Source organism: Euprymna scolopes, chromosome 20, assembly GCF_053919585.1.
Source record: "Euprymna scolopes isolate OS-2025 chromosome 20, ASM5391958v1, whole genome shotgun sequence".
NCBI lineage: Eukaryota > Metazoa > Mollusca > Cephalopoda > Sepiida > Sepiolidae > Euprymna > Euprymna scolopes.
The window spans coordinates 31,505,138-31,527,584 of record NC_136501.1 but is presented as its reverse complement, the minus strand read 5'-3'; the positions used below and the strand labels follow the sequence as shown (position 1 = coordinate 31,527,584).

The window sequence follows — 22,447 nt, the reverse complement described above, 5'->3', positions numbered from 1 at the left end:
TATTCTTCGGAATTTTATGCCAACTTAGTTAAATCTAAAAACATAAACACGACGACAATTAATGTTATTGCGTTATGGAAGGTACGAGAGTCGAGTACTTCCATTTTTCATTCTAACTGCATTTCCAAGTTTCAGAGAGTCATCATACTTTGATCACCAAAATCATTTCATATATTGTAAACATTACATATTTTTATTTGTAGTGAAGAAGCGATATCACATTTTCAAGTTTCGTAAAAATAAACATCCTATTTTGGTCATTAAAATTACTTTATATATGGTACACATTACGTATTGTTCTTCGTATGTTTGCTATATTCATGCACTTATCAGTTAAAAAATGGATACTTATGCAGAATACATACCGTGCTTTTATAATGACGTTATTATTTAGAAACTCATTCTCAACATGGTATATGAGAGCTTTTTGTAACGAATCTGTACTTTCATCGAACATTTTAATGAGCAAATAATACTGCATAATGTTAAATTTAGCTTGAACATCATATCTAAAAATAGCACAGTCAGTATTCTGCATAAACCCGCCACAAAACAGCAGTACCCGCTAGTGCCCACTAATGCCATGAAGTGACAGTAACCACCTTAAAATAGCAATGACCGCTATGGATGACAGTTACCGACTATTGAAGACAGGCGATTTGCCCGCCAATGTCCACTCCTGTTGAAAAGAGCACTGACAATCAGTTACCGCCAGTCAAAGTTATAACCGCCAATGACAAACAATTCCCGCTACCGGATGACAGTCCCCGCCAATGGATGACACTGCACGATAATTGGAGACAGACGATTTCAATTCAGAACAGTCTAATAAGGCCCGGCACTTGTCATGGTAGATAGCGACCGACAATAGTCGATAGTTGCAGAGGAAACCACTACCCGCCAGTAAATGTAAGTGACTGCCTCAAAATGCCGATGACCACCAGTGATTGCCATTGAAGGCAGGAAATTTCATTTCGGAGTAGTCCAAGGGAGGCCGATAGTGGTTATGGTCGACAGTGAACACTGGGAGCCGATAGTGACAATTATAAACGCAGCTAGTGTTCAACGGTAAACGCAAGTAATCGTCTCAAAAGAGCACTAACTGCCATGGTCACTAGTGACTGTCAGCAAACGCGAGTACCCGCAAGTAATCGCCAATAAACACGAGTTCAGACAATGACAGCTAGTGAATTCTTCTAGAAGCCATTGCCAGATAATGGCCGACTGTTGAAGCCAGATGATTTCATTTTGGTCACGGCCGCCAGTGCCCGCTATTTTCTAGGGCAGCAAGTATCCTCCACTAACAATTGTAATTTAATTTGTTTTCGGGGGGGGGGGAAGTCCATTACCGAATCTGTTTCAACTTTGTATCATACTACCACCTAAGCAATGACACGGGTTCCGTTAGTTGATAATAAAACAACTTTCTTTATATAATTACGCGGCACTATTTGTGAATGTGCCATCGTGTTGTCACTGTCCCCCATAGCCGACAGGTGATTTGGTCACTCGCTGAAGGATACTTGCGAAGGGGCAACAATGCAATTCGCCATTACTCACTGTCTTTTTTTTTCGGCGGCCAATATGAGGTAAGGATGCACAATTTTGTCTCTGCGAAAAGGATTCACTTTTATATATATATATATATAAATATACCGATGAAGACTGAAGGATCGGTCGAAATTATGTACTTATGAAAAAAGTTTTTTAATTTTTTTTTCATAATATTATTATTTTGTATTCCTGCACGTCACCAATTAAAAACGAATAAAAAAAAGTTATAAGCTTTTATACTTTTCGCATTCTTTTTTATTCATATATATATATATATATATATATATATATATATATATATATATATATATATATATATATATATATATATATATACGAGGGGCATGCAATAAGTAATGCCCCTGACCCACTTCCCATAGAAGTAGAGCAACGAAACTTGGCACAGTTATTAGTCTTTCTCTACATAGGAACTACCCAGAGTTATGCATTTCCCCCATCGTTTGATGCAGCTCTGGAGACCGTTTTTGTAGAACACCCCAGGTTAGTCCTCCAACCACGACGTGACTTCAGAAATCAAGACTGCATCATCTGGGAAACGCTTTTCTTTCAAAAACAACTTCATGGCTGGGAAGAGGTGAAAGTAAGAGGGTGCAAAGTCAGGAGAGTAGAGAGGATGGGGGAGGATTTCATAACCACACGCCCGTGCTTCTGATCTGGCGACATGCGAGTTGTGGACCGGAGCGTTATCCTGCTGATCTTGCCCCGCCTCTTGATTTTGATAGCTTCCCTTAATTTCCTAAAAAGTGAAGCATAATAGGCTCCTATAATTGTGGTACCCTTTGCCAGGAAATCTGTCATCACTACTCCGTCCTGGTCCCAGAAGACTGAGCATGACTTTGCCAGTGGAGGGCTGCACCCTTGCCTTCTTTGGAGGTGGTGAGTCCAAGTACTTCCACTGCATTGACTGGGCTTTGGTCTCTGGATCATAGTGATGGACCCAGGTTTCATCCTGTGTAATCAGTCTTTTGAAAAACTCTGACTCCTCTTCTTGGCACATCTCCAAATTAATCCTCAAGCACTCGACGCGTTCTCGCTTCTGGAATGGTGTGAACAACCCAGGAATCCATCTGGCAGACACCTTATGCATATGTAAATGGTCATGAATAATAGTTTCCACAGACCCTGTACTAATCTTTACATCTTGGGCTATTTGGCGAATAGTAATGCGCCGATATTCCAAAATGGTAGCCTCAACTTGACGGACAGATGCCTCATCAATGGCAGAAGGGGGGCAACCAGGTCTGGGAGCTGTTTCCACAGACTTCCGGCCATGTTTGAATTCATGATACCAGCGTTTTACAAGGTCATATGGTGAGGCATTATCACCATAAGTTTCTTTCATTTCATCAAAAGTCTCCAGTGGTGTACGTCCTTTCAAATACAAAAACCGGATCACTGTTCGACATTCAACAGGCTCGATTTCACACCTAACTCAGTTCAAACACCTGTAAAACAGAAACCACAATTAGTTCAGAGCTGTAATTTATCACATAAACCTTAGAAATAGAAATCATTGCACATGCAAAATTTCAGCTAGATCAGACAAGTGGAAGTGGGCCAGGGGCATTACTTATTGCACGCCCCTCGTATTACAATCCGTATTGTGTGTTGTTTGATCTGCTTAAACACAAGCCAAGGTGTGCCGCCGTCCCAGCCAGAATCTAACAGAAAGAAGTCATTCTCGAGAAATGGAGAACCCAACAGAATGGAAAGCCACAACCAATTCCAAAGTTTGTTCACTTTAATAACACTTAAAAATATTTATTCATTATTTTTACCTTAAATTTATTTATCGTTTATTCTTAATTTGTTTAATTACTGTTTGTTTGTTCCATAAATTTATAATTTTACAGCTACTTGGCCCAGCCAATTAAAATTGTATCTATATATAATTTTTCCAAATAAATGGATGGATGCCTCGTTTAGTATCATAAGACAATGGATAGTCCTCCCTGTAAAAGTAGCCGCCCCTGTAATTGTGAGACAAGGGTTGCTCAACCCTCCATCAACACATCTTCTGAATTTGGATTGATTGAGTCCAGTGGCAAGAATGAGTCCAGGCCGACTCCAAGCAATGCCAAGATAAGCGGAGCACGCATACAACACCTGGAATTCTCAAATGGTCACCCATTTTAGTACTGACCAGGCTCAACGTTGCTTAACTTCAGTGATCTAATGGGAACCGGTGTTTCAACGTGGTTTTGTCGTATATTTTCACACACACACACACACACACACACACACACACACACACACACACACACACACACACACATAATATTTTTTACAAATAAATAATTTAAGTATAGTATCTGTTCTGATACTATACATAATCTTTTCTGTCCCCAGTCAGTAAAGGAAAAATCCTTCTACATTAAGATAATTTAAATTGTCACAAAGACAGACAAACAAACAACTATTCTTTATATACAATTTTGTCTTTATACCATAATTACAATGTGAAATACATTGTTTTTAACGATCATTCTATGTCTAACATTTTAAAACCAATTACCGAAAATGAAATTTTTAATTTTTTTTTTTTACGAAGCTCCATATGTTTATGTTAGTAGTTTTATCGAACAAAACCCTTGGAACTATCAGTCTTATAGATTAGAAATAAGAATGGGCGGTGTTTCTTTGAAAACCACGTATTTTATTTAAGATCTGAATCTAACTCATGTTCGATTCTCTCGCATCATGTTAACCTAAATTCATCTAAACGATTTTGTAATCTTCGAAATAAGTGATAATCTGAGGGAGCTATATAAAGAGAATATGTAGGATGAGGCAAGATTACCCAATCAAAATTCTCCTTTGGTCAGTAGTGACGTGTAAGGACAGGCACTATCATGATGGAAGATAACCTCCTTTCTATTCATTAAAGAGGTTCCTTTTCGGGTCGACATGCGTGAGATTATTCCAAAAAAAAAAAAAAGAAATCATGATTTTAGTGCTCGTCCGAGCTCCAATCTCTGCCCCCCTCGCCAATCTTTCACGAAAAACACGCGTCTAGCTGAAACCACCGTCAGTAATTTTCCCCACTCTTTATCTGTGCCTAAATCAAAACGTAGATTCCATGAACAAAGCTTATTTCTTAGAAGTGCACGCCTGTGGAACTCTCTTCCGTTTGCCCGTTTCCCACCTGACTACAATTTGGATGTCTTCAAGTCCAACATAAACAAGTTCCTGATGAATCGCCCCCTTAAGCAAGACACTTTATCAAATCTCCATTACTAACGATTACAACAATACTATCCCATTGATTACTGTATACGCAATAACCCTTATCCCTGAGTGGCTTCCGAGCCTTGATGAGTGGTGACCTCCATGTAAAAAAAAAAAAATTACATTTTCACCCCCAAACAGAGCAAATTTAATGTAGGGAACTACTATCTGGAACATAATTTGTAGGGGTACTATGTAGGGAGTTGAGCAGCAAGATGTCTCTTCATATTACACTTGAACTTCTGCATTTCAGTACAGTCACGGAAACAGGAAACCGGAAGGGAATTCCAAAGTCCAGCAGTCCTAATGAAGAAACTATTAGAGTGGAAGGATTTCTTACATCTAGGGATTTGTATTGTGTAGGGGTGGGATTTTGCTGCTTGTTGTCTTGTTTGTGGGGGTATATACGTCGATGGGGTACAAGGGTTTGTAGTTTGTCGAAACACCTACCATTTAAGTACTTGTAAAATAGGCCGCGGTTGAAGCCTAGCTGATAGTGCGGGAGCTATTAGACTGGCGATTCTCTTTTGAACCCTGTCTAAAAGAGAGAGAGAGAGAGAGAGAGAGAGAGAGAGAGAGAGAGAGAGAGAGAGAGAGAGAGAGAGAGAGAGATACTAGTAGCAGATGTACCAGCGCAAATGTGGCAACGATACTCCATACAATAATGCTTTTTTCAAGAAAATAATATAAATTAATCATGGTGATAGTTTAAGTAATAACAATATTCATAAAATAAATGACATGATTTAAAATGCCATTTCTTCAAACCGGCAAAACAGTTCGGTATTACTAAAGTAAAAATATTAGTACACTAGTCAGATTTAATTTTTTGTAGCCTGTTAAGCAAGATCAACTTTTTAATTTTACCAGTGATCTTGAATTTGTCTTCGATTCATCACGAGGAAGCATATATATATATATATATATATATATATATATATATATATATATATATATATATTTATTAAATATTATAATACATTACCCTTTCTCTACCTGTTTTGGTTAAAGAGAATAACCGCCCAGTGTGTTATCTGGGTATCAATCCCCTTCTATTTCTTTAACACAGGCAAATCAAACTTAAATTTCCCATTCTTTTTTCTCAGAGTAGAAAGTATTACAAAACGTACGACTATTTAAAAACGTAGGACTATGTAGAAAGAATTGTAATGCGTGCGAACATTAATTGCTTCAAAAACGCCCACGTGTCTGCGCTTCTTGTCGACCTCAGCTCCTGAATAATAAAAAGAACAACCCCCCCCAAAAAAAAACAAAACAAAAAACAAAATGGCGACGCCCAGTTAATGTTAACCTCAACGATCGCGCAGACTAACGCGTTTTCTCGTTTATCATATGCAAATAAGATGCTAATGGTTGGTATAAAAAGCCTGTCTTTCAGAAATAAAACCTATTGTGGAGTCTCGATATTTGACAGCAGTATGTCAGATTTTCGAGTCTCAATTTTGACAGCGTTTTTTTTTTTTTTTTTTTTTTTTTAGCGGTGTGTCAATTTTGAAGTGGAGAATTTTGACAGTAGTGTGTCGATTTTTTAGTAGCGAGTTTGATTTTGGAGGTCTGATCTTTGACAGCAATGTGTCGATTTTGACGTAGGGAGATTGATAGCAGTGTGTCAAATTTCTGATTAGCGATCTTTGAAAGCAGTGTGTCGGATTTTGAAGTAGCGAGCTTTGAGAGTAGATTGTCAGATTTAGGAGTAGCCATCTTTAATAGCAGTATGACAGATTTTGGCGTAGAAGCTTTGACAGCAGTTTTTTTTTTTTATTTTCGGAGTTTAGAGTAGGGAGCTTTGAGAGCAGTGTGACGAATTTAACTCCGGACATTATTAGTTGAAAGTGCAGAAGAGTTAACAATTAAAACTTTAAGTACAGATGTTTAAGCCACAAGAAATAAAAACGTAAATACCTGTGTCAACTTAACGAATATTAGCAATAACCATTTAAAATATAACCCGGTTTTATATATCACCTAGACACTAAATTCGTTTTCTTTGCTTAAAAAGTGAATTAATGACACGAACTTCATATAATCGATAAAAATAAAAAGGCTGCGAGGTGTATATATTTGTAGGAAATTATTATTGTTATAGAGATGTAGAAATTTTGAATGTGAAATATTCATGAGAGAAAAATGTTATTGAAACAAAATATTTCAGTAGACGAATGGAATGTTAGCTAAAAATGTATACAGGAATTTTAACTTAAGAAAATGAGATTTAGTTAACAATAACAAAAGAATTGGTCATGTGACAAGTATCAGGTGACTGCCCCTTGTGCTACGTTGATATAATTACGTAGTCACGCAGGCGATAGAAAAGGAGTTGGTTTCGAGAGGAATTGGGTCTCGAGAGGAGTTGGGTCCTAGCTAGCCACGGGTTAGCTAGGAAGAAGATTGTCGGCGGTGGGGAAGTTTTGAATGAACGCGACCTTAGCAAGATGTAGGAATCCAAAGAAGCCGTCGCAAACTTCGAAACTCAAATAAAGTTAAAACAAATATATAACCTTTCGTTGTCAGTTTCATTCGGAGGAAGATGAACTTGAATAATGAGAAGAGAATACGACACGATGGAGAGAGGTACGTTCTTTGCCGCTACGCAGACAGGTGTTAATGAACCGTTTTATTGTATGTGGTGCACCCCTTCACACACATTTCCCACAATAGACGCTTCTCATACACATTGACCATGATAGACGCTTTTCTTGATACACACATGTAAGAACTCAACCACAGATGGTATATATGGCAACATATTGCGGTGTATAATGATAAATATAAATAATTATATAGACACGCGTTATGTAGACGAATATGCACATTTCTAACACACCAAAGAAAGACACCGTCGAATTACTACATTACACACCATTCAGGGTTGTCAGTTTCCGAATTGTCAGCTGGGAGTGGCTGATAAGGCAAGCGTGGGAGTAGTCAGTTTATATTAATCAGATATAGCGATGACTGAGATAAAGACAGATTTTGAGTCAATAAATTTATAAGTCAGAGTTCGTTTAAGACAGTTTTCCTTTTAGTTTGGACTGTTTGCGGCTCGGAACAGATCAGGTGAGCTTTAGAATATAAGAAAATGAACTGATCAACCGATCGACAAAGATGCCTCAACAGACAGAAATCAACAGACAACAAGAGAGTTCACATGAATGTTGTCAACATCCACATGTGAAAGTGTTTTGAATTCGTGTTGTTAACAACTTAGTCATCGTCATTTTCCTGATGTTGCTGAAATAGTAATGCAGACATTACCTCTAAGCATTGATTGTGCAACAAGATGATGAGAAGTTAAAATCCGAAATAAGAGCAGACCTTCTATACTCATTTCATATGATGTCTTTTTATTAACATACTAGCGGGGGTACCCGGCGTTGCCCGAGTGTTTGTTTCCGGGACGGGGGGGGGGGGGTTAAAAAATGTTATGGTAGGTAAGTAGGAAGGATCAATCCCGGAGTCATGAGTAAAACTAGGAAAATAAAGTGTGAAAAAAACAACAACAAAAAAAACATCTGCAACGTTAACAGTTCGGCCACCAAGAAAAGTCCATTCCAGTTGTTTAGGAAAAAAAAAAAAACAAAAAAAAAAAACGATTACGGTAGGTCGGCGCGAACGTGAAAATATAATGTGAATTGTCCAGCACGCTAACCACTACGCCACAGAGCACTGCAGCTTAGTTTAGTGATTTTAAATAACTTCACATGAAAGAACTACGAAGCCAAACCGGTGTTCTCTTCTCAACTGTTCCTTGTGAACGATCCCCAAACGGTGTTAAGTGGTGGCAGAGGGAGGAAGAATTTATTAGAGAGAAAATATTTTACCACTTCCATTGATCTTAACCGATTTTGGCCGTGACTTCTCAGCAGAAAAAGTATAGAAATCTAAGATTATCGAGGAATTTGAGAAATAATAAGCCTATAACACACCTCAGATATTGTTCTGCCGTTTGTGCATATTATATTTGCATGAAATATCTTGATTTTTAATCCTATTAATGTCAAAATCAGACGGGAAAAAATGAGTTCATTTTATTTATATAGAGAAGAAGAGAAGATGATAATACATATTTGAAATTAAAAATCAAAAACAAAAACAAACAAACAAAAAAAAAAGCAACAGAAAAATGGTAATCCATTTTCTGTTATCGTCTTCTTCTTTAGTTGGCTCGTAAAATTGGTTACGATTGTTTTTCACGTGATGCGAATGAGAATACACATTGTTTGGAAAAACAGCTGCGAATCATCCCAGTCTTTCATCGTTTTATTTTCTTCTTTTAACAATGCACTTTAAAGCCGAACAAAGAAGACGAAACGAAACTAGAGCAGGTTTGTATATAAGAAAAAGAGGTTTATAGAAAACGAAAACAACAACTATTATGCTACTAAAGTTTTATTATTAGTCTTGCTTCTTTTCGAATTGATCGTTTCGAATTCTCGCTCGTCTTTTTTTTTGTTGGCAGAAATTGAGAGCCATGTCATTTCCAAATAAAAAGCATCAATGAAAAAAAAAGAAAGGAAAACAAAATGGGAACATTATAGGATATAAAGGAAGAAAGAAAGGAGGGAAAAAGGAACGAAAGGAAGCATGGTGTAATAAACGGAAGAAAATAAAGACATTATACAAAATAGGAAGATTGCAAGGACAGAAGATAATAGTAAAAGAAAAGAAAAATACGGACGAAAGGAATGAAACAAAGAAGGATAGAAAGTAAAGAAGAAAGTAAAGAAGAAAGTAAAGAAGAAAGTAAAGAAGAAAAAACAATAAAAGCTTCTTTATCTTATGTGTTTTAAAGACGAGCTGTCCTTATGGGAAACGATGAAGAAATATAAAAATCAACCACTAGTCAACCACCTCGCAAAAGCTAATCTTTTCTCTGACCAACAGTATAGATTTAAGTAACACAGTTCAACTGCAGATATTTTAACGGTTCTCCCTGAACTAATATACCATGCACTGGATTAGGTGGGTGAAACCAGGGCTGCAGCCTTTGATATATCAAAAAAAAAAAAAAAAAAGCAAAAAAGCTCTCTCCATGAAAATTTTGCATGATAGTAGGCGCATAGAGAAAGAAGTAAGAAGTCTTTTTTTGTTTGTTATGGTAGAAGATGAGTTCTTGCTGTGAGTATCTTACAGAGTGGAACCAAAAATTAGAGTTCAGTCGAGCACTTTGGCTTTTTTACACTATTTAGAGGAGGATGTTTTCCTTTCTTTTTCGTAGGATGTTATCGTCTCTTGATGCAGCCACAATCTCAGCCTCTTTCGTTACAATAGCACCTGTTGTCCGGGCACCAACAATCTTTGTAATAACGACAGATTTGTCATTTTGCCAAGAAGTCAGGTGTCTCTTACAATGTTCACCCGTTGGATGTTCTATCTACAACTCAATTCAGATAACCTTGTCCACAAACTGTGTTCTATATATGGAGTTCAGATAACAGCTCAACCCACTAACCAAACGGTACAAGAAGCATCCAACCCACTTCCTAGACAAAACCACCCATTTTCCGTTGTGGTAGAAGACCAGTTCTTGTTGCGAATATTTTAGAGAGTGGGACCAAAGATTCGAACTTTCTGGAACACTTTCTTTCAAATAACAATAGATATTTTTTTCGTTTTACTAAGAAGTTATATAGAGGTGTTTCTTACAATGTTTCGTCGTTTTTTATTCGTGCCTGTAAATTCACTAGTTCAATCATACAAGAAATATCAAGCATACTTTCTAGGCGCCCCCCTATCCACTCCCAACTAAAATAAAACACAAACAAACGCTGTGAAATCAAAGTAAATTTTTCATTTATTCAAAGAGAATCCAATCAAATAATGAACAGAATGGCGTTAAATTAATAAAAGTTAACTCATTTGAAATATAAACAATGTATGTTATTAATATTATTTAACCATTTAAACCTAACACGAATCTGTACATTTCATGTTGGATAAGCGATTTGCTGTTGCTTATATATCGCTAAAGAGAGCGTCAACTTCATCCAATAATTGTTCGGTAAAATCGCTGTGAAGATTTTCGATATAATAACGATCAGGGTAATAAACTTCTCTCTCGAAAAGCCCGATAATTTCACACTTTTCTCTCTGATGCAAGATGTACGTTTGGTAGGAGGACTTCGCGAACAGGTTAATTCGATAAACCTGATGATGGAATAAAGAAACAAGATTAGAATCATATACAGTCATTATATATATATACATACACATACACACACAAGGTGGAACGATCAAATTGTCGCCCTATAGAAAACACCACTACACCTTTATTTTAAAACTGTTATTGAAAAAATCAATTCAGGTAACTTGAGTATGTAGTAGGGCTGACATCTATTCAATGTAGCCGTCTTCAGTCTCAATCACCGCCTCGATACAAGTCCAGAACTGGGAGAATGCCTTTTCCATAAGCGCTGACAGAAGCTTGGCGATTACTCAGCGGATAGCGGCGATCAGGCTGTCTTTGGTGTTGTAGGAGGTCATGTTGGTGATATTCTCGAAGGATGATCAAATGAAGTAGTCCAGCGGGTTCAGATCAAGGAATGAAGGGGGGCATGTTAGAGAAGGGTACTAAGTTGTAGCACTCCTGAAGCCAAACCTGGGTCTATTTGAACTTGTGGACCAGCGCCGATTCCTGCTGTCACACCCAGGATCTGTCAGCGGTCACCCGATTGAACCAGGGTATCACCACACTTTTCAGTACATCCAGGTTCACATTAGTGTTGACCTTCAAGCCGACTTCGAAGATGTGAATGGCATGATATGACTCTTACTTGAAATCACATCAAAGACCATAACCCTGGCGAGAAATTTGTTTTCATCACCCTGGCCCTATCCCTGTTATTTGTGGTAATCCAGCGATGCATTTTGAGGGTGCTGGAAATGGTATTGTTGTCATCACTTTGATCGGTAGAGAGCATGAGTTGTATAGCGGCGCATCTCTGATCTCGTAGAATATTGTGCCACTTTCAGACATGATAGAAGGCTCTTATCGCTCTTAGGATTTGTACCCAACTGGTCAACTAATAGATGGTCTTAAAAGAAGAAAGATAAAGAAAGCCAGTTTTCATCAAACGGAAATGGAATCATGTTTTTCTAGGGCGACAATTTTATCGTTCCACTCCATAAGTCTCTCTGATTAAAGAAACTACAGAAATATGTATGCACATATGTAGCCAATAATGTTTGTAAAAATAAACATATTGCAAACATGCTCTCTTCATTAATAGAGTTTCAATGGATTTACATCTAGAAAACTAAAATTATATATACATACATACATATCAAATGTTCAAAGCATGTTAATTATGATTTCTAATATCAGGAACACATTCCGAAATTTAATACTAAATCCTGTCACTTTTCATATTGTTTCTAAAAACATTTGTAAAATTATAGAATGTAAATTATTTTCTCTGTCAATATTTTAAAATCTAGTTGAAACACTTGTAACTATTGCAATATTTTGGGCATGATTGGTGTGGATATGATCACAATGATTGAGACTGTATTATATTCATATACTAGCAGTTCAGCCCGGCTTTGCTCGGGTCCTATGTACTGTTCATAACTTTATGTGCATATGTATATATTAAAAAATGTGAATATGTACGGTAACGCCTTTCAATATAATATGCTTCGTTAACTACCACGGAGAAAAGTTGGTATAGAGACCGCAGAAGTCAAATTTTTAAAAAAACTTTGACCCTAATTTTGACCCCTTAACATTTATTGGTTTGGGCTCAAATCAAATCAAAAAATTTGACCCATGTCCAAGTAACCTACATCTAAAATTTCAAATGTTTAGACCCAAAATTAGCAGAGGAGTTTGGTATAGTTTTCAAAGGTCAAATCGTTGAACTTTGACCCCTTAACAGCCAAATTTCTGCCTGAAAACCGATTAAAAAGGTTTTCCCAAATCTCAATACCCCTTATATCAAGTCTCGAGTCTATAGATTGAAAATTGACAGAGTAGCTTGGTAGGGAAATGTACACACACAAACGCACACACAGACAGACGATTTCACTTTTATAGACATATACATTTAAACTAGATTATATTTATAGCCAGAGGTGATAACAACGACTTGATCAGTCATCAGATTAGCAGTAGCACATTACATATTGGCACATTACATATTTTTTTCAAAGTTAGGAAAGCATGTCGAATAAATCACACATTTACAAACAATATAGAATAAGTTGATAGTTCAAACGAATATGAATTACTCTCTACTTCTGTAATAAATCAATTTTAGTGATTTTTCATAGATATGTTTTTTCATGATCAATCACATTCAAACACAGTCTTATGGTGGAGCAGTCACATTAAATGTACGATTCAAACTTATCTAAATAAATCAAAATTTTGTCAAGAGTTGATTTAAAAAAAAAAACAGCAGAGTGTGTAGTTATAAAAAGTAGATATACATTTAAAATATTTCATATGCGTCTTCTCTAGACAATAATATATAACATTTTTATATTATTCAAATAAACTCATATATATATATATATATATATATATATATATATATATATATATATATATATATATATATATATATATATATATATATACCGTGTGTGCAAAACCAAGACTTCAAGACAAGGTGTTGATGGCAACAAAAAGTGTATTTCATTTTACGTTATAATTGTTCCAATGTCTAGTTCGACAATATCGAGCATTATATCGTTTGAAAATTTCCAACACCAGCATTTCTTCAGACTTTATGAATAAACACACTTTAGGCAATGTAGCATTTTTTGAATAGAAAGAAAAAAAGTCTGGGGGGGGGGATCCCTAACGGGAAAATCATGCGAGAAACATTTGCCTTGGTTGTGGTTACGCTAATCAACAACTTGTCTTTAAGTCTTGATTTTGCACACATAGTATATTAATGCTCAATTATGAAATGTGATACTTTTGTAGCTTAATCCTTAAGTCAACCATTTTTGGCTTAAAACCTATTGGTATATGAAAATTTACTGAATTACACGAACTCAGTATATATATATATATATATATATATATATATATATATATATATATATATATATATATATATATACTAGCAGGGAGATCCGACGTTGCCCGGGGCTTGAATAAGGATCAACGAATGTTTCGCACTCACACATTTTTATTGTCATTGAAGTTGAGGGAATCAGCCTTTTTAATCAAATCGATTGATTGTCAGCTCTAGTTTTGGGATCCATTGCGATGCAGTAGTGACTTAGTCCACAATACATTGTAGGTGATATGGCACTGTAGAGAACCCACTGTTGATTTTATGAAATTATTTTAATATAATAGCTTGAATTGAATTTTTAAATGTAAAAGTCAAGTGTCGTGTTTCAGTTGTGCTCCAAACAGAAACATTCATTTCGAACGTGCCCCTATCATATCAAAGAACTCACTGTTGGTTTTAAATGTCGGCCCCTTTTATTTGCATTTGTGATGTGTGGGCTGTGTAAGGTGTTAACTTTGATCAAAATCGCCTGTTCCGGATTTTTCGATTATCGATTATCGATACTTATCAAAGACATTCCGATACAAAACCTATCTAAGAATACTGTCAGATACATAAAGTACATTTGTGTGAAATGTCATAAAAAACAGACCAGCCGTTTCGGAGTTCATAGGGGACGCTCTGTCTCTCTCTCTCACACAGAGACAAAGTTCCTTTTATATAATAGTAAATATATATATTAGTTTATTGCATAAATTCTCGCGGTTTCTTAAAAAAATTGTTCTAAAACATATTTTAATAATCAAGTGTTATATATCATTAGAAAGCACATATTTTGTTCTACAACATAATGGTCATCATTTTTTACTCATATAATTTTTTTCTCATCTTTCAGAACCGTCAAATGGATTGTCAAAGTAGATAAAAAAAATCACATTTTCGACACCTCGTTTTTTCGCCTTTAATCGAGGTTAAAAAGCGAGTGAAGTGACCAAGGGTATTTGTGCCGTATATGGAGAAAACACTATAGCTGAGAGAATTGTTCGAGATTGGTTTACCAGATTCAAACACGGTAATTTTGACCTCAATGATGCTTCTCGGGACGGAAGACCAATCAAGATAGACGAAGACCAACTCAGGTTCTTTTGAAGGAAGATGTGCCACCAGACATGTCGAGAATTGGGTGAAAATATGTAATTTTGCAACAGTTTCACGCCATCTTCAGTCGATGGGATTCACACAAAAACTTAGAGCTTGGGTCCCACAAGAACTTACTTTTGCTGTTAAAATTCTTGGATTTTCTTAAAAACAAACAAACAAACAAACAAACAAACAACCTCCCCTCCCCAAAAACGGCGAAAACTCATGCAAAAATCTAATATATAAGCATACACCATGATTGATGAGTATATCCTAAATAGGGCCCAACTGCGGTGGGTAGGTAATGTCATTCGCATGGAAAGATACCGCATGCCAATATACTTGTTGTACGGATAACTTCAAGAAAGAAATAGAAAACAGGTAGTTAAAAAAACACCACAAAGACACAGTCTAAACCAATCTACAGTTGTGTGAACTTGAAGGATTGTGCACGTGATCGATATCACTTCCCAATGCAAGAAAAATCGAAGAGAACTGAATGAGATTTTCTCCGCTTTGTACGCAGAATATTTTTCTTGTCTTAGCAATAATGGACATATATCGAGCGCATGTCTCAATTCTGTCCAACTCAATCCACCTGGCATATCCGATTCTAATATGCCGCACATCATTACCTGAAAATTCAATTAATAGGATATTTATTTTAGTATACCAGGGGCGTTCCAAAAGTAATGCCACTAATTTTTATTCCGCCCGAATGGATAAAAAAGGATTTCTTATTGTATTGTTATGATGACTGAACTTATGCATTAATTGTCTGAATGCTTAATCTCTCCTTTACGGTTGATCCTGATGGCGTGAAACTCTAACAAAACAACTCCTGTCATGAACGTGCGTCAGAAGCATAGATATATCATTGAATTCCTGGCAAAATTGCGTATGTAGAAAAATAGATTTTGGAGCATTATCTTTACCTTTGGAACGACTCTCGTAGTTATATATGTCATGTTATATCATTGGATAGCATTGGGATGAGCAGCTTTTGGGAATATCACGAGAAGCCGAAAAGGGAAGATCTTCAATGAATATATACTACCTGTGATGATCTACGGTAGTGAAACATGGGTCCTAACAACTCGCCAAAGTGAATTCTGGACAGTGGCACAAAGAAAGATGGAGAGGATAATGTTAGGCATCACTCTACAAGACAGAAAGACAAACATCTGGATCCGCCAACAAACAAGAGTTATTGACATCAATACTGTCATAAAAACATTCAAACATAGATGGGAAGGGCACGTAGCCAGACAACGTGACAACACATGGTCCATCAGGATAACGGGATGGACACCTCGTGAACATAAGAGCGCAAAGGGAAGACCAAGAACGAGATGGAGGGACGACCTGATACAACACATGAGTCCTACATGGCAGCAGATAGATCGGCACAGAGACAGATGCTAAAGTCCAGAGAGAGGGTTCTCATTGAGTGATAAAACCCCTATTGATTGATTGATTGATTGATCATTGCGTAAAAGTTGTGCAAATAATATTTACATAAGTAAATAAGGCTGTCTTTAATAAATTTATGCTTGCACGTATATTACGTGAAGCTATCGCATGAGTGTTAAATGGTAACCTACCGAGAAGTATGGTTTGTCGAAATCCGGAAAGCGTAGAATTCCCAAGTCCATAAGGGTCTTCTCCTTTGTTTTGTCAGACCACAGATTATCTAGCATTTCGACGGTGATCTTAGACGCCATTTTGGTGATGCTGTCCACGTCGATATCTGTTGCTTCGAGTATATCAACATTGCCAATCAGGTTGGTGAACCAAGAGTGGATATATTTCTCCTGTAAAAATGAAGAAAAAAAGCTGATATTATTAAGGTGCGCTTGCTTTTTCTGATATCTGCAAATTTATCCATAACTGAGAAATAAGAAAGAATCAGAGCTAAGAAAATAAAAACTCTACCTTATCATTCAAGAGCAGATATTCTCAGTCTATGTGGTCAGCGATAAAAATGCTATTCAAACATAAATTACCCAATTTTTTTTTCACTCTTTGATTATTTATGGAGTGATTTACGGTAAGTGTTTGCTAATAATAGATTTAGAGCAGACTATTCTATAATCACTCACCAAATTCCATTGATTGGATTTTGTTATTTTATTATATCTGGTTCCATGGACATCATTTTTAATATCTTTATAAAATATTAAACCACTTTTTCTTTTTTGAAGATTGCAATTATTACTCTTATTTTATTACCCTTATTTTGTTACCCTTATTTTATTACACTTATTTTTTAGCCTTATTTTATTACCCTTATTTTTTACCCTTATTTTTTAGCCTTATTTTATTACCCTTATTTTTTTACCCTTATTTTATTACCCTTATTTTATTACCCTTAATTTTTAGCCTTATTTTATTACCCTCATTTTTTAGCCTTATTTTATTACCCTTATTTTGTAGCCTTATTTTATTACCCTTATTTTATTACTCTTATTTTTTAGCCTTATTTTATTACCCTCATTTTTAGCCTTATTTTATTACCCTTATTTTGTAGCCTTATTTTATTACCCTTATTTTTTAGCCTTATTTTATTACCCTCATTTTTTAGCCTTATTTTATTACCCTTATTTTGTAGCCTTATTTTATTACCCTTATTTTATTACTCTTATTTTTTAGCCTTATTTTATTACCCTCATTTTTAGCCTTATTTTATTACCCTTATTTTGTAGCCTTATTTTATTACCCTTATTTTTTAGCCTTATTTTATTACCCTTACTTTTTAGCCTTATTTTATTACCCTTATTTTTTAGCCTTATTTTATTACCCTTATTTTATTATCCTTATTTTATTACCCTTATTTTTTAGCCTTATTTTATTACCCTTATTTTATTACCCTTATTTTATTACCCTTATTTTTTAGCCTTATTTTATTACCCTTATTTTATTACCCTTATTTTTTAGCCTTATTTTATTACCCTAATTTGTTAGCCTTATTTTATTACCCTTATTTTGTAGCCTTATTTTATTACCCTAATTTTTTAGCCTTATTTTATTACCCTTATTTTGTAGCCTTATTTTATTACCCTTATTTTATTATCCTTATTTTATTACCCTTATTTTTTACCCTTATTTTATTACCCTTATTTTTTAGCCTTATTTTATTACCCTCATTTTTAGCCTTATTTTATTACCCTTATTTTGTAGCCTTATTTTTTACCCTTATTTTATTACCCTTATTTTTTAGCCTTATTTTATTACCCTCATTTTTAGCCTTATTTTATTACCCTTATTTTGTAGCCTTATTTTATTACCCTTATTTTATTACCCTTATTTTATTACCCTTATTTTTTAGCCTTATTTTATTACCCTCATTTTTAGCCTTATTTTATTACCCTTATTTTTTAGCCTCATTTTATTACCCTTATTTTTTACCCTTATTTCATTACCCTTATTTTTTACCCTTATTTTATTACCCTTATTTTATTACCCTTATTTTTAGCCTTATTTAATTACCCTTATTTTATTACCCTTATTTTATTACCCTTATTTTTTTAGCCTTATTTTATTACCCTTATTTTATTACCCATATTTTTTAGCCTTATTTTGTTACCCTTATTTTTTTAGCCTTATTTTATTACCCTTATTTTTTTAGCCTTATTTTGTTACCCTTATTTTATTACCCTTATTTTTTAGCCTTATTTTATTACCCACATTTTTTAGTCTTATTTTATTACCCTTATTTTTTAGCCTTATTTTATTATCCTTATTTTATTACCCTTATTTTATTACCCTTATTTTTTAGCCTTATTTTATTCCCCTTATTTTTTACCCTTACTTTATTACCCTTATTTTTTACCCTTATTTTATTATCCTTATTTTATTACCCTTATTTTATTACCCTTATTTTTTAGCCTTATTGTATTACCCTCATTTTTTAGCCTTATTTTTTACCCTTATTTTTTAGCCTAATTTTATTACCCTCATTTTATTACCCTTATATTTTAGCCTTATTTTATTACCCATATTTTATTACCCCTATTTTATTACCCTTATTTTATTACCCTTATTTTTTAGCCTAATTGTATTACCCTCATTTTTTAGCCTTATTTTATTACCCTTATTTTTTAGCCTTATTTTATTACCCTTATTTTTTACCCTTATTTTATTACCCTTATTTTATTACCCTTATTTTTTACCCTTATTTTATTACCCTAATTTTTTGCCTTATTTTATTACCCTTATTTTATTACCCTTATTTTATTACACTTATTTTTTAGCCTTATTGTATTACCCTCATTTTTTAGCCTTATTTTATTACCCTTATTTTTTAGCCTTATTTTATTACCCTTATTTTTTACCCTTATTTTATTACCCTTATTTTATTACCCTTATTTTTTAGCCTTATTTTATTACCCTTATTTTTTAGCCTTATTTTATTACCCTTATTTTATTACCCTCATTTTATAGCCTTATTTTATTACCCTTATTTTGTAGCCTTATTTTATTACCCTTATTTTGTAGCCTTATTTTATTACCCTTATTTAATTACCCTTATTTTTTAGCCATATTTTATTACCCTTATATTTTAGCCTTATTTTATTACCCTTATTTTTTAGCCTTATTTTATTACCCTTATTTTGTAGCCTTATTTTATTACCCTTATTTTATTACCCTTATTTTATTACCCTTATTTTTTAGCCTTATTTTATTACCCTTATTTTTTAGCCTTATTTTATTCCCCTTATTTTTTACCCTTACTTTATTACCCTTATTTTTTACCCTTATTTTATTACCCTTATTTTATCACCCTTATTTTATTACCCTTATTTTTTAGTCTTATTTTATTACCCTTATTTTATTACCCTTATTTTTAGCCTTATTATATTACCCTTATTTTATTACCCTTATTTTATTACCCTTATTTTTTTAGCCTTATTTTATTACAATTTTTTTATTACCCTTATTTTTTAGCCTGATTTTATTACCCTTATTTTTTAGCCTTATTTTATTACCCTAATTTTTTTGCCTTATTTTATTACCCTTATTTTATTACCCTTATTTTATTACCCTTATTTTTTAGCCTTATTGTATTCCCCTCATTTTTTAGCCTTATTTTTTACCCTTATTTTTTAGCCTAATTTTATTACCCTAATTTTATTACCCTTATATTTTAGCCTTATTTTATTACCCTTATTTTATTACCCCTATTTTATTACCCTTATTTTATTACTCTTATTTTTTAGCCTTATTGTATTACCCTCATTTTTTAGCCTTATTTTATTACCCTTATTTTTTAGCCTTATTTTATTACCCTTATTTTTTACCCTTATTTTATTACCCTTATTTTATTACCCTTATTTTTTACCCTTATTTTATTACCCTAATTTTTTTGCCTTATTTTATTACCCTTATTTTATTACCCTTATTGTATTACCCTTATTTTTTAGCCTTATTGTATTACCCTCATTTTTTAGCCTTATTTTATTACCCTTATTTTTTAGCCTTATTTTATTACCCTTATGTTTTACCCTTATTTTATTACCCTTATTTTATTACCCTTATTTTTTAGCCTTATTTTATTACCCTCATTTTTTAGCCTTATTTTATTACCCTTATTTTATTACCCTCATTTGTTAGCCTTATTTTATTACCCTTATTTTGTAGCCTTATTTTATTACCCTTATTTTTTAGCCTTATTTTATTACCCTTATTTAATTACCCTTATTTTTTAGCCTTATTTTATTACCCTATATTTTAGCCTTATTTTATTACCCTTATTTTTTAGCCTTATTTTATTACCCTTATTTTGTAGCCTTATTTTATTACCCTTATTTTATTACCCTTATTTTATTACCCTTATTTTTTAGCCTTATTTTATTACCCTTATTTTTTAGCCTTATTTTATTCCCCTTATTTTTTACCCTTACTTTATTACCCTTATTTTTTACCCTTATTTTATTTCCCTTATTTTATCACCCTTATTTTATTACCCTTATTTTTTAGCCTTATTTTATTACCCTTATTTTATTACCCTTATTTTTAGCCTTATTTATTTACCCTTATTTTATTACCCTTATTTTATTACCCTCATTTTTTAGCCTTATTTTATTACCCTTATTTTGTAGCCTTATTTTATTACCCTTATTTTTTAGCCTTATTTTATTACCCTTATTTAATTACCCTTATTTTTTAGCCTTATTTTATTACCCTTATATTTTAGCCTTATTTTATAACCATTATTTTTTAGCCTTATTTTATTACCCTTATTTTGTAGCCTTATTTTATTACCCTTATTTTATTACCCTTATTTTATTACCCTTATTTTTTAGCCTTATTTTATTACCCTTATTTTTTAGCCTTATTTTATTCCCCTTATTTTTTACCCTTATTTTATTACCCTTATTTTTTAGCCTTATTTTATTACCCTTATTTTATTACCCTTATTTTATTACCCTTATCTTTTAGCCTTATTTTATTACCCTTATTTTATTACCCTTATTTTTTTAGCCTTATTTTATTACCCTTATTTTATTACCCTTATTTTTTAGCCTGATTTTATTACCCTTATTTTTTAGCCTTATTTTGTTACCCTTATTTTATTACCCTCATTTTTAGCCTTATTTTATTACCCTTATTTTTTACCCGTATTTTATTACCCTTATTTTTTACCCTTATTTTATTACCCTTATTTTATTATCCTTATTTTATTACCCTTATTTTTTAGCCTTATTTTATTACCCTTATTTTATTACCCTTTTTTTAGCCTTATTTTATTACCCTTATTTTTTGGCCTTATTTTTTAGCCTTATTTTATTACCCTTATTCTTTAGCTGCTTGCTCTTGTTAGATACACTCCGGTCGGAAGCTTCATCTGCTTACCCGCAGTAATTTATTTCACAATACATTGTATTCTACATTGCACTGTAGAGAATCTGCCGTTGATTTTATAAAATCATCTGTAAATAACAGTTTCACTTAAAGGTTAGAATGCAAAAATCAAGTATCATGTTTCAATTGTGCTCTAAAAACGCCCAGTTGTCTTTTAAAAGAATCTACAGTTGATTTTATAGGCTGGCCCTTTCTGCTCGTGTGGTGATAAAACTTATCAAATGAATTTGTGATGTTAGGTTGTATAAAAATTTCAACTTTGATCAAAATCGGACTTCGGATATTTTTAATTATCGATCTTTGATACTTATCAGACGCATTACGAAACAAAACCTGTGTAAGAACACTTCGAAACACATGAAGTACCTTCGTGTAAAATTTCCAAAAATGTGGTCTAGCCGTTCCCGAGTCCACAGGGAATGAACTTACATCAACACACAAAGTTTATATATATATATATATATATATATATATATATATATATATATATACATACATATATATATATATATATATAATTACTTAATTTACTCACATAAAATTGATATACGAAAGTATAAATTTATGCGTAAACTTTCAGTATTTACTTCAAAAGTGCTCAATATGTAGGTAGAGCTAGTTAGTAAGTTATAAAATATATATGGCGATTA

The 22,447-nt window shown here is 33.5% G+C and overlaps 1 protein-coding gene and 1 pseudogene across 1 annotated transcript in view; both read right to left on the bottom strand.

The window, feature by feature from the left end:
- Positions 1-3,669: 3,669 nt before the first annotated feature.
- LOC145241693 (5S ribosomal RNA) lies at positions 3,670-3,787 on the bottom strand (annotated as a pseudogene).
- A 6,813-nt stretch (positions 3,788-10,600) lies between these two features.
- LOC145241381 (uncharacterized) overlaps positions 10,601-22,447 on the bottom strand; it is a 31,516-nt gene continuing 19,669 nt past the window's right edge. The window contains exons 5-6 of the mRNA XM_080104283.1: positions 16,538-16,747; positions 10,601-10,971 (exon numbers count right to left, since the gene is read on the bottom strand). Coding sequence (XP_079960409.1) covers positions 10,780-10,971; positions 16,538-16,747 — 402 coding nt within the window. The 3' untranslated portion in view covers positions 10,601-10,779. The remainder of the gene's footprint in view (positions 10,972-16,537; positions 16,748-22,447) is intronic.